The sequence below is a fragment of the Gossypium hirsutum genome, chromosome A03 (genome assembly GCF_007990345.1).
Source record: "Gossypium hirsutum isolate 1008001.06 chromosome A03, Gossypium_hirsutum_v2.1, whole genome shotgun sequence".
In the NCBI taxonomy this organism is placed as follows: Eukaryota; Viridiplantae; Streptophyta; class Magnoliopsida; order Malvales; family Malvaceae; genus Gossypium; species Gossypium hirsutum.
The window spans coordinates 2754471-2768362 of record NC_053426.1 but is presented as its reverse complement, the minus strand read 5'-3'; the positions used below and the strand labels follow the sequence as shown (position 1 = coordinate 2768362).

Below are 13892 nucleotides of genomic sequence, written 5' to 3'. Positions count from 1 at the left end.
AACAGATTTGGGAACCTTTGTTTGTGTTCTTAAGGTGTCGTAATTTACGAAACTGCCATTGGAAGCAACGACGTCGTTCCTAAAAGGTTCGGGTTCCAAAGGTCACAGACCAATATGGCTAACGGTAATCAAATGTGGGTCCAAATCCGACATATCCGACTATCAATTTTCAGCTTAATCGATTTATTAAATTAAATTAAATAAATATTTAAATATTAAAAATATTAAAAAATAAATTGAACCTTTTCACAAATTAATCGATTAAACATTTTGTTTTGAATCGATATTTCAATCGATTTAATCGAAAGATCCGATCCGATTAAAATGAGACGGGTTGTGACGATGACATAGTGGTGAGCCAGAATTAGAAAACGGCGCAATTAAAATGGGACGCGTGTGATTGAAAAAGCTGGCTTACAGCGGGCACTACCATGTATACAGCTGCAAGCGAGAGGAATAATTACTTTTTGGTTCATTTAAAAGTGGATTATCATAGCTGGAATATTTTGGGAAGAATATACTTTAATAGGTTTGCCTTTGAAGCTTAAAATATGTACCAAACAATCAAGTTGATATGATTAAGCAACATAACACTTTAAGAACAAACCAACAAGTTATTCAGGATGTCTTATATTATATTAATACTAATCAAAAGATGTTTTCTAAGTAATTATTGATATGGTGTTGGGTTAATTAATTACATAAAGATTTAATATATACTAATACATGGATTATACGCATATATGCATAGAAATTACATATTTAAATATATGTTTATGTTTGTGAAAATAATATTGTTATACCTATACCATGTAATGACACATGATAAAATGAATAGCAGTTTGGCAAGACGGTGCTTACGAGTGACCTTTTGTCCCACACCTTTCATAAGTGGCCTTCTGTCTACTCTTCCACAATTAATTATCTATGAATTCAAAGGCCACCTTTTAGTCACTTGGTACAGACTCTCCATGAGGACTACTGAGGTACCACTAGTGCATAACAGTCTTGTATTGTCTTAACAAGAAGAATATTAAAGCAATGCCACACGGTATTGTGCATGGCGATAACTAACATGTAATGGATCTACCACCTAATTGACCACCCGGGCAAGCCTATCATTTGTACTGTCAGTGGCATGGCATTATCAAACAGGCGCACTGAGACTCTCCCCCATATATCTCTTGGAGCATGAGGAATAGGGGACCAATCCTTCTTCCTCTCTAAAAATTTTTTTAATAGTTCAAATGAATAAATTTTTAACAGAAATGATAATTTACTCTTTAATCTAATATATAATGATTAATTTACCTAATTTTTTGAGTAAAATAAACAAAATGTAACCTAACTCCTAATATAAAACCTCCATAATACTTTTACCAGTTGAGTCACGTTAAGTTTCTTGTTTCCATGAACATCAAAAAATATCTATAGCAATCAGTCCTTTTCTCGTGTTCGGGAGTTACCTTGGTCTAATTACCAAATTGCTAAATTAACAAAAACTAATACTTCCAATCTGTCAGTATTCGACGGTCTGAAATTAGACTTGAAAATTCCCAATTTGAACACATCATTTTAGCCATACATACATAGAACACTTCAGCCAGACACAATTTAGAAACTTCAATAAAACTCTTTCCAAGTTGTCCATAACATGAATAGTTACAATCAATGCTCTCTTGCTTAAAAGAGAAACAATGCAACAAAACCAAAATTAAAAATTGAGAAATATAAAAAAACTCTACTCTAAGAAGGTTTTGATTTTATTTTGTTAAAAGAATGAAATAAAAATAAAATTAGAAAAAAAAGTTAGGGGGAACTATAGAATTGCTTTATAAATTCTGGGTTGAATTTTAAAAATCTAATATATATCTTTAAATTAGTACTCCGATCGGTTCACGATTCGATTCAAATAATAAAAATAGTTTAGAGTAAGTAATATACGTGTTACAAAAACTACTATACAAATTAGAGTAGTGAGAGGTTAATGGATTAGGTGAGATAGTAATTAATGTAACTTTTTGTAAATTTACTAAAATAGGCAATATTTTATTTTAACTTTTATCTTTTGTTATTTGAGTTAATTAGTAATGTATCAAGTTGAATTCTACTCAAGTATTAAATATTAGTAAATATTTTTAGTGAATTTATTAAAATAGATAATATTTTATTTTAATTTTAATTTTTTATTATTTGGGTTAATTAATAATTTATTAAATTGAGTTAATGTAACTTCAGTTCTCACATCAAATTCAATAAAGTATTTAATATTATTAGAAATATATATAGTATAAATACATACACAAATTGCTAAATCTAACATATGATAAAAGGCATACATACACATGATTATGGTTAATTTTGTCTTTTTTAGAATCACATTTTATTAAATTATATTTAATCATAAATAATGATAAAACTATTATTAAATTATTCTAAAATTAGAAGTTAAGAATGAGAGCTCGATTGGCATGAGCATAATTATCAATATAAGAGAACATGAGTTTAAGTATGTAGAAACGTATTATCCTTCTATTTATTAGTTAAAATCTACTTATATATAGTAATATTGATTTTGTGTCGGTTTAATAAATTAATTAAATTACGAACATTTATCTATTCCTTGCATTACAAGACAACTAATATGAAGTAAGATTCTTCCAACAACTAGTAAAAGAAAATCATATTCAGCTTTTTCATTCTATAATATACCAAATATTATTCGAAACAAGTTTTTATAATTTCTAATTAATCAACTTATACCAAAACAATAATAAATAATATAATTAAAAAAACCAAAATCGAAACAAAAATTATATTGTTGGCAACATGAACCGACAAATTGCACACATGACTTGTCTTGAGCCATTGAACAATGTAATCTCCATGGAACACACGAGAGCAAAGCATTGAAGTGATTTGAGAACAAGTTTCCATCTCTTCCACACACAGTCAACATTTATTTTTCGAATTGAAATCATTAGATGTCACCTTCTCCAAGATTTGAATCTTGTTTCGTCAATCGTTCGTAGCATGTTCGGCTGCTAAATCCAAAGCGTTTTTTATCGAATCACCAAGTCCAGCTTGTCTAAGAACATTAGCCATGTCTTCCCAATCGGATCGCCGAAAGTTCCAACCTTGAGCTTGCAATCGAATCATATCCTCAACGTTATGAAGAACCTCTTGTCCTTCTTTCGCTTTCAGCATTGCCAAATACTCATGACGCGGCACTACCACTTGTTTCTTGATCATTACAAGCAAGAACAATTTCTTACGTCCCGATTCACGAGCCGCATTGATCATGTCACTACTAACATCCAATATCAAAGACACAACACAATCCGTCGACATTAAGGGGATCGATTCTTTGTCGAAATCGTGTTTTTTCCAATGTAAATTCGTTAACGGGAACGGGATTTTAGCATCCACGAACAAAGAACATATAAAACCCCTCGTCAGTTCATCGACCTGATGCTCGAATTCGTGCCACGAATCGTGCTTCGAAATATAACTCGGAACAGATTTGTCTGGTTTATCCAATACGTAACTCATCTTAATGTTGAGCTTGAAGGTGATGAAAGGAGATTCCAGGGATTGATCGTCTTTGTAAACATTGTAAGGAGTTGCAGAAACGTAAATCTTGGAGTCATGGTTTGAATGGGAGAGTGCCATTAGGTTAACTGAAAGCTAAGAAATAAAAAATAAAAGATTGATTATACGTAATAAATTGTCACAAAGCCTCCTTTTTATAGTGTTTCTAATATCAGTAATCCTTTTCCGTGTAGGAATTGAAATTCCTGTTTCTAATACTAATAATATAATTTCCTTTTCCTTTCGGAAATCTAAATTTTTTTTTACCTAAAATGGAAATTTTCATCTTTAGTCCTTTTATAATTTTAAAAAAATTTAAATTAGTATATAATAAAATTACACATTAACCCTCTAAAAAATGAGAAAAAATTAATTTAATTCTCTAAATATTATAAAGATATAAATTATTAAAATAGTAAAATTTCATTTTTACTATCATAAAAATATATAATTTTATTCCGGATAGCACCGCCCTTGATTATCAAGTTTAAAGATTAAATTAAACAAAAAATTTTAAAATATCGTAAAAATAATTATCAAATATAAAGACTAAGTTAGCCAAAGAAGTGATTTAACACTAAAATCAAAGGATTAGGGACACGTCATCACAAAGTGGAGTCACGCAGGGATCACGTGAGAAAACGTCGACGAACGATTTTCCAGTTTTCCACGCCCACTCTCCTCGCTAGCGAGGACCATTAATTTATCGCCGTGGTTTTTCATTTCCTCGGTTCCCTCCTCTCCTTATCCGTCCAAATTGCCAGTCCAAACGTTTCCAGATTCCGACCACCTCTAATTTTTTTTGCTATCTCCACTCCAATTTCCCTCAGATCTCTGGGAAATTTCAGGTAACCTTATCCCTTACATTATTTCATTTTTTGTGGTTTTATTTTCAACTTATTTTCTGATAATTAAATTTCAACTTAATTTCATCTCTCAAGTGTTTAAGTTTATTCAGTTCCTTAGTTTTGGTTTTTCAGAAAGATTATTTAATAGAATGAAAATGAGTGATGATTAAATTGGCAGCAAACTGTTACTTACATTTTAAGGGGAAAAGGCTGTAAATTGTGTAAATTTTAAACAAAAATGCTAAGAGCTCTTGCTGTGTAATGGGGATTACCATAAAAAGAAGAAGCAAAACTATGAAACAGATAGGGTTTTAGATACCCATTTTCATAGTTCAATGGAAAATGTAAACTTGTGTCTGGTTTCATAAGAAATATGTTAGTGCATTGTTGTGTAAGTTACATTGTTGACACTGATTAGTTTGTAAATAAAGATTTTATGCAAGTTAATTGGGTAATGCTACTAAGAATATAAATATATGTGTTTAATTGTTTATATTCACGGGGTTGGAGAATTCGGGGAGTAAATGGATGCTGGTGCCTTACCATGCTGTTCAATTACTGATGCTATGTTGGAATGTGAATAAGCTTGTAGTATAATTGAGGTTTCTGTGAAAATAATTTAAATATTTGCCAAGCTTTGGGTCTATTTTTGTTAATGAAGTACATATATTGTACTAATTCCTGCAAACTGTATATTGATATACATTGTTGTATGGTAAAACAGGTCTCTAGATGATGATAAGTGCTTTTAGAACATGAGGGATTTCATTTAATCTTTGTTGATGTCGGTTTTTCAGATTTGCAAATGAGATTCAGTTCAAGATTCTTCTCTTGCTGTGCTTTTATCCTTTATACTTAATTCTATTATTCATTTAGTCTTTTATGTGCTTTTAACAGTAGTTGCTTTGTTTTAAAGATAATGGTTCGTGGAAGAGATGCCTGCTGGGAGCATTGTGTACTTGTAGATGCAACGAGACAGAAAGTGAGGTGTAATTATTGTCACCGGGAATTCAGTGGAGGGGTTTATAGGATGAAGTTTCATTTAGCTCAAATAAAAAACAAAGATATAGTCCCCTGTGCTGAAGTCCCTGATGATGTTAGAGACCATATACAAAGTATATTAAATACTCCGAAGAAACAAAAAACTCCCAAGAAACCAAAGATGGATAAGACAGTTGCAAATGGCCAACAGAATAGTTCCTCTGCTAGTGGTGGTCTCCATCCTAACCATGGATCTAGTGGCCAACATGGCAGCACCTGTCCATCTTTTTTGTTTCCGCATCCATCGCCTAGTGAGCAGCCAGCAACTGACGATGCTCAAAAGCAAAAGCTGGATGATGCTGACAAAAAAATTGCTGTTTTCTTCTTCCATAATTCTATTCCTTTCAGTGCTGCTAAATCCATGTATTATCAGGAAATGGTGGATGCTATAGCAGAGTGTGGTGTTGGTTATAAAGCCCCAAGTTATGAAAAGTTGAGATCTAGCCTTTTAGAGAAAGTAAAGGGTGATATACATGATGGTTATAAGAAATATAGAGAGGAATGGAAAGAAACTGGTTGCACTGTCTTGTGTAATAGCTGGTCTGATGGTAGGACGAAATCGTTTGTTATATTTTCTGTCACATATCCAAAAGGGACACTCTTTTTGAAGTCTGTTGATGTCTCAGGTCATGAGGATGATGCTAGCTACTTATTTGAATTGCTTGAATCGGTTGTCTTGGAGGTTGGTTTGGAAAATGTAATTCAGGTGATAACAGATAGCACGGCCAGTTATGTTTGTGCAGGAAGACATCTCATGGCGAAGTATAGTTCGTTGTTTTGGTCTCCTTGTGCTTCTTATTGCATCGATAAGATGTTGGAAGACATTAGTAAACAAGAGTGGGTGGGCATTGTGTTGGAGGAGGCAAAGACCATTGCACGGTATATATACAGTCATGCATGGATTTTAAATATGATACGGAAGTTCACTGGTGGAAGGGAATTAATGAGGCCCAGAATTACAAGATTCGTGGACAATTATCTTAACTTGAGGTCCATTGTGTTCCAGGAGGACAATTTAAAACACATGTTCTCTCATTCAGAGTGGTTATCATCCATTTATAGTAGACGTTCTGACGCTCAGGCTATTAAGTCGTTACTGTATTTAGAAAGATTTTGGAAGTCTGCACGTGAAGCTGTTAGTGTGTCTGAGTCACTGGTTAAGATATTACGGATTGTTGATGGTGACATGCCGGCTATGGGTTATATTTACGAAGGAATAGAGAGAGCAAAAGGTGCTATAAAGGCATATTATAAAGGTATTGAAGAAAAATACATGCCAATATGGGATATAATCGATCGGAGATGGAACATGCAACTTCACTCACCGTTACATGCTGCGGCAGCATTCTTGAATCCTTCAATATTCTATAACCCGAACTTCAAGATTGATTTAAGGATGAGGAATGGGTTTCAAGAAGCAATGCTTAAGATGGCTACGATGGATAAAGATAAAATAGAAATCACAAAGGAACATCCCGTGTACATAAATGCACAAGGCGCTCTAGGGACCGATTTTGCCATCATGGGGAGAACCCTCAATGCTCCAGGTACAAGAAAGTTGCATTTGTCTATGTTAACACTGGTGAAAGAACCATAGGTTTTATATTCTCTATATCTGAACTAGGGGATGCATTCGACTAATGAATATCTGGTAATTGTAGGTGACTGGTGGGCGAGCTATGGTTATGAGATTCCGACGCTACAAAGAGTAGCAATAAGGATACTAAGCCAACCATGTAGCTTTCATTGGTGCAGATGGAATTGGAGCACGTTTGAGACCGTACATACGAAGAAACGAAACAAAGTGGAGATGGAGAAACTAAATGATTTGGTTTTTGTGCATTGCAATCTTTGGTTACAAACAATATGTCAGGGTAGGGATGGAAAATGTAAACCCATCATCTTTGATGAAATAGATGTTAGTTCAGAATGGCCAACCGAATCGGAACCTTCGGTTCCTCTATTGGATGATTCATGGTTAGATAATTTGCCCCTTGAATGCAGAGGTAGTCCATAACATTGTCAACAAAAATGAAAAAGGATACTACATGTTCTATTACTGATTGTATACATGATGCTGGAATATATACTGTATATTGTCAAATAATTTAATCCATACGCTGTCTGATCAGCAAATATGAGAAGAATATGTATATCTAATATAGTCAAATTCTTCTTATGAGGAGCTAGAAATGTACATTGATATGATATGGTTCAAGTGGGGAGAATATTTATTCTTAAAGCTGAGGTTGTTCTTGTTATTGTTTTTTCCAAGAGAAGGGAAAAAATTCATGTTCTCCAAATCTGATTCTTTGAAAGCAGTTTTTTTTTTTTATATGTATAGTTAATTTTATTTTCCAGGTCTAATATCCTCCTCCTCGTCCTCCTCACTCTAATTTTATCTTCTTTGATTAATTTGGATGGAATGTAAAATTTTATTCTTTGATGGACGAAATATATGGTTATTTAATGGGTAATTATAGCTAGTTTAAGATGATGCCAAGTAGAACTATTCATGGGTCGGGTTATCCAGCCCGGCCTAAAAGTTCACCCGAAATGTGAGAGGGTTTGAACAAAAATATAGGCTTAAAAAATGGGCTTGAACAAAAAAATAGGGCCTGTTTTAAAAAAAGAGTTGGGCTTTGGGTACGACATTTTGGCCCGGGCTCGACTCGAATTCACTAAAGTACAAAAAAATCTATCTTTTTTTTGTTTTTTAATATTATTTTCTTATTGTTTTTTTTATTTTGCTACTATTTTACTATTATGTTATTACTTTGGGTTTTAACATTTTTATTCGGGTTGGGCTTTTTTTTTTGCTACTATTTTACTATTATGTTGCTACTTTGGGTTTTAATATTTTTATTCGGGTCGGGCTTGGGTAAAATTTTAGGCCCATTTTTTGGGCCAAACTTTGGTCTAAAATTTTAGTTGAGCCCGACCCGAACCCGGCCCATGCACACCTCTAATGCCAAGTGTCTTTTTTAATTATTATTTTATTATATTTTAAAAACAAATGACATCAATTCAAATCTGCTTATAAATTATTTTTTATTCTATTGACTGTAAGTATGATAATTATTCTTATTTAAAAGTACATTTAACTAATCTATTTTCATTTAATTTCCTTGTATGCTATTTGCTATGACTTTAAGGTAAATTTAACTAAATTATAAAAAAATTAATGATAAATTATTATAAATGTAACATTTTAGAGAGAATGAAAAAAACAAAATATAATATATTAAATAAAATATTAATTTTTCTCATATAATAATAACAAAAATAAATATATGGTTAAAATATTATTTGAAAAATAGTTAATCAATTGTAATTATTATTTCATTTAGGCTAAGTAAAATAACTTAGAATCATTAAAAATGGGATTAAAGTGTAAAAATTTTCACCTTATCGTAGGAATATAAGACAAATAATTATCTTATATACTGTTAGTGGAGTAAAAAAATTTCGCAAACAGATTATAATTGATACAATTTATTTTTATAGTATAATAAAATAATAACTAAAAAAGATATTTTCCATCATATAAAAATAATTACCCATATAAAATTACCTAATAAAGAAATGATATTGAAATTACTCCAACATATATTTTAGAATATTATCACTATTGAGAATATAATATTACCGGCTAAAGTAATTTTTGAAATTCAAATTAGGAAAGGTAAATTATACAAATAGTCACTCAACTATGTTCGTATTCCTATTTTGGTTATCCAATTTTAAAAAACTTCAATTTAGGATGTTTGAATTTGTTCCTATTTATGTCACCCACCATTAAATTGATAGCGAAAAGCCTTTTCTAACTAGTACAATAACACATTTAGTCCTCAATACTTTGCATATTCTATCAATTTGGTCCTAATTCCAAATAATTCAATAAATTTAACCCTTCACATTTTTAAATTCTATCAATTTAATTCTCAAACTTCTTAACCAAAACTTTTAGCTTTTAAAATAGAGGCATTCCACGTCTATAAAGTTGTAACCCCCCCCCCAAAAAAATTCTCTTAACTAACAAATTGTTTTTCGAGCCAATTCCTGATACCAATGAGTTTATCTTGAAACTTTATTTTCTTCTCTTTTTTTCATTAATTTTCTTCTAAATGTAATATTTTATAACCTTTTGATTGACAAAATTTTGGCTAAAGAAAGTGGGAAAAGCTTAATAAAACACTTTAGATTTACTCTTGTTAATAATATGATATTTCTTTCAAAGTACATAGAAATAGTCCTCAATGTTGGTTCTTGAAATTGGAAACTCAATTCAGAGTTAAAAAATATGAACATTTAAATTTTAATAAGGAAAAATGTGAAAGAATTAATTGAATTTCCTTTTATTACATTCATAATGATTTTTTTTAATTTTATAAATTGATTAAGATATTATTATGTGTTCTATTTATTTTTAATTTTTAAATCCATAATAAGCAATACATATCACTAAAAATTCGATTTAGTGTCAAATCATTTACCAAATTAATTAAAAACTAAAAATATGTTATTCAGAGTGAATTTTTTTTATAAATATTAAATTATTTATATAATTTTATCATATATTATAATTTTAAAATTTATATTTTCTATTATTTTTAATGGTGTTTAGTTAATTTTTAACACTAACTTCTTAAAAATATAAACAAAAGGGGTTATGTACCGAATTAGGTAATTTCAACCATAGGTAAAACAATTAATAGATGCAGAATGTCTCTATTTTAAAATCTGAAAGCTTTGGTTAGGAAGTTTGAGGATCAAATTGATAAAATTTATAAATGTGAAGGGTTAAATTTATTGAATTATTTAGAATTAGGATCAAATTGATAGAATATGAAAGTATTGAGGACTAAATGTGTTATTATATCAGTTAGAAAAAAGGCTTCTGTTATCAATTTAACAACGAGTGACCAAAATAGTAAAAAAAATTCAAACGTTAGTGCCTAAATTGAAAATGTTTAAAGTTGGGTAACCAAAACATGAGCACGAACATAATTGGGTGACTATTATTGGAATTTATCCAATTAAGAAATGCTATTCTAAATTTTTTTTGGTGAATTACAATAACAAGGCAAAACCTGAACAATAAATACGACTAGCGCGACTCGAATTCAAACCACACCTAGGGCGATGAACACTTTGACTATGCCATTATCATGCTATCACATGGGGTTGTATTCCGAAATCTTTTGTTATTGCTGGAACGTACAACCACTTTAACCTAAATGCTATTGAACAAAATTAACCATTGGCTCAGTGTTTGATGTATATTTTCACCTAAAAGGCGACGATTGGATAAATTTTGAATGGAAACTGATTTGGTATTTTCATCTTTTCATTATAATATTTATTTCAAAAAGAGTTTTATATATTTAGGATTTTATATGTATTGATATAAAATAAATTCGAAATACTTTTAATTTCAATTAAAATTATTAAAATAATAATTTAAAATGATCAATTAATATATTATTAGATATTTAATCCCAAAAATTATTATTAAAGTTAATTTATTGTAAAATATTAAATATATTATATGAAAAAATTTGTAAATTATCATTACATTTTTAGAAAAGTAGTTAGCAAATCAAACGTGATAATAAAAACATTCTAAGGACATTTTGATTTATACCAAACATTGCAAAATAACTTTCCTAGAAACCGCATTATAAGGAATCACATTTTGTTAGAATCATAACATGGAAAACACCAAATGCTACCTAATATTAAAATAAATAAAATAAAATTGAATTAATGAAAAATATTGTCCATTAAGTGGTAAGTAGCTCTTATTTAGTTATCATTTTCCACACATTTGTTTTGTAAAAAAAAAAAATCTATCGGATCGTTTTTGTTTTAGATTATCAAATATGTGTAAAAAATTCAATCATTGGAAAAATTTATTTTCATATTTGAGTTGTTAACAATTTATTAAATATCTAACCTATCAATGAAAATTATATCGCTTTGGGAAACAATTTTGGAGATTGGATCGAATTGGATTACCCTATTTAATCCCTTGAATCGTGGATATTGGATTGAATTGGAACACTGATTACTTAACTGTTAAGAGTCCGTGTTTACATTGTACTTTATTATTATATTACTTAAATTTAAATATCAGATTTGAACCTAAAATACCCGATTTGAAAAATCGATTGACAAACTCGAATGATTCAAATTCAAAACAATTCGAATTTAAACAATCCTGAATTTGAAATGATCCAAAAACAAAACTAACCAAACCTAAAATATAAACTTAAAATGTTCAATTTTTCAAAAAAAAATCTAAATTCACTCAATTGAAAACCAAGTAATTCCATCTCTTAAGAAATATGGGAATCATTCAAACTAAAAACTAAGGTTATAGGTTACGAGTTTGAGGTTCGAGGTTCAAAGTTATGGATTTGAAGTTCAGAGTAAAAAAAATTATCAAAATTATGTGTCGATAACATAAAAAAAATTATTAAAATATCATCAATAATTAAAAATTATTAAAATTATTAAAGACAAGTTTTGTTTTTACATTTTTAAACTGATTGAGATGACTCCACCAATGAACGACAAAATAGATAAAAGATCAAAACATTTTCTTTTCTACCATCACAATCATTAACACTCCCTAACAACGAAAGGCAATCGAACACATGCCTCCAAGTATCCAGCGAGTGGTCCAAGCTTATCTTTCCATATACTATATCCTTATCGTTCTTTATACCATAAAAAATTCAGTGGTTTAATGTAGTGTTTATTTACCTTATCCCTTAATTATAAGGTTGGGGGTTTGATTCTCGTTTATGGGGATAGAACTCATTTCATTACTAACCATATAACTTTTCAGATACCATCCACAACAAGAAGATTAGTTATTTCTATCGGCGGTGAATACTTTAGTTTCAACCAAAAAAATACTATAAAGGCAAAATGAATTTAAATTGTTTAGATTCAAGATTATCTGTCTAGGTTCATTTTGAACTTGAATTTCTAAATTTTTATTTTTATTTTTTTATCTTACTGACATGGTAGTGCCAAATCAGCATTCATTAGTTGATTTAGTGACCGTTAACAATCACCTTAGTAATTCTAGGAACAGATAATCAAAATTAGTTAAAGGATTGATTTAGTCAATTTTGTAAGTTTAATGTCTCAATTGAGTCTAAAAAAATCATGATTATTTTCAATCAAACCAAATTGTTTAAATTAGAATAAAAATCTGATTGAATCAATGGTTGAATATTTTGGAAAAAAAATAGATTAATTGATTTATTTTTCAAAATAGTTTTTAGAGGTTATGATTAAACCAAATTTCAGAGCCTAAAGACTATACGAGGCCAAGTTCCAGCCAAGTCATCCATAGTTGCCCTCTAGTTAAATCTCCTAAATAAAATCATGTCTACTTTCTTATCACTTCACTACTTTTTTTATTGTGAATCATCATCTTTTTTCTCTAGCTCCTCCTAGAATGTTGCAGACAGCTTACTCCTTGTACCCATGGCTATTAGATTTGAGCAAGCCGAGAGATGGACTCTTTCGCGCTGTCTTATCCTTTGTCATGGTCATACTTGCAATTTCACTTTGGCACCTATGGTCCGTTAAGAAGTCCAAGAAGATCGTCGCCCAGTTGCCGCCAGGCCCTCGAGGGTTGCCGATAGTGGGATATCTTCAAATTAAATTATGTGATTTTAATATTTGAAATATCATATATATATATTCAAATTAAATTTTAAAAAAATTATATTAATTATTTAAAAATATTTAAAATTTATATTTCATACATAGTAATATTAATGAATTTAAATATAATTTTAATTAATTTAATTTTTAAATTTTAATATAATTTCACAATAACATCAAATACTTCAAATAAAAAAATTACAAATTCTTACAATAATTTTTAAAAAAATAATTTTTAGCCTTCAGATTTCACCACACATAGTTAATCATATGAACAAAAAGGATAACTTAGATGTGTGATGACTAACAATTTCTTTTTATTGCCTAATTAAAGGGATAGTGTTCACACATAAAGTAGGGGCATACCTATACTATATATGTACAGGCTACATTCAAAGGAAATTACTCAAATAAAAGTAGAGGCATACCTATACTATAAATGTACGCACTCCATTCAAAGGAAACTATTTAAATAAAAGCCTACTACTTAATCTTTGGAAGCCTGAACTCAAATAAATTTTACGAGTAAACATATCTTAATCATCATAACAATTATGAGAATTATACCTCTACTAAATATATGAGTAAATATGTCATATCATATTTATCAAATATAATTTATTTTTGTAATGATAAAAAGTGAGAACCAAAACAATAATATTGAAATACAATAACTAAAATTAATCAAAATTAAAAATATTTTAAAATTTTAGTTATCATATT

The 13892-nt window shown here is 29.7% G+C and overlaps 1 protein-coding gene across 3 annotated transcripts; it reads left to right on the top strand.

Moving 5' to 3' along the window:
- The first annotated feature begins 4220 nt into the window (after positions 1–4220).
- LOC107963696 (uncharacterized) lies at positions 4221–7722 on the top strand. Of its 3 annotated transcripts, none has more exons than XM_016900131.2 (3): positions 4221–4439; positions 5337–7027; positions 7142–7722. In XM_016900131.2, exons 2-3 carry the CDS (start codon positions 5359–5361, stop codon positions 7495–7497), a joined length of 2025 nt encoding a protein of 674 aa, XP_016755620.1. In that variant the 5' UTR covers positions 4221–4439; positions 5337–5358; the 3' UTR covers positions 7498–7722. The 3 variants fall into 3 exon arrangements, with proteins under 3 accessions (XP_016755620.1, XP_040961533.1, XP_016755619.1); XM_041105599.1 differs by having other exon boundaries at positions 5164–7027; XM_016900130.2 differs by having other exon boundaries at positions 4222–4439; positions 5356–7027.
- The last annotated feature ends 6170 nt before the right edge of the window (positions 7723–13892 follow it).

Coding starts and splice junctions, on each gene's coding strand:
- LOC107963696 (XM_016900131.2), top strand. CDS start 5,359: ATGGTTCGTGGAAGAGATGCCTGCTGGGAGCATTGTGTACTTGTAGAT. Junction 7,028..7,141: donor GAGAACCCTCAATGCTCCAG/GTACAAGAAAGT, acceptor TGGTAATTGTAG/GTGACTGGTGGGCGAGCTAT.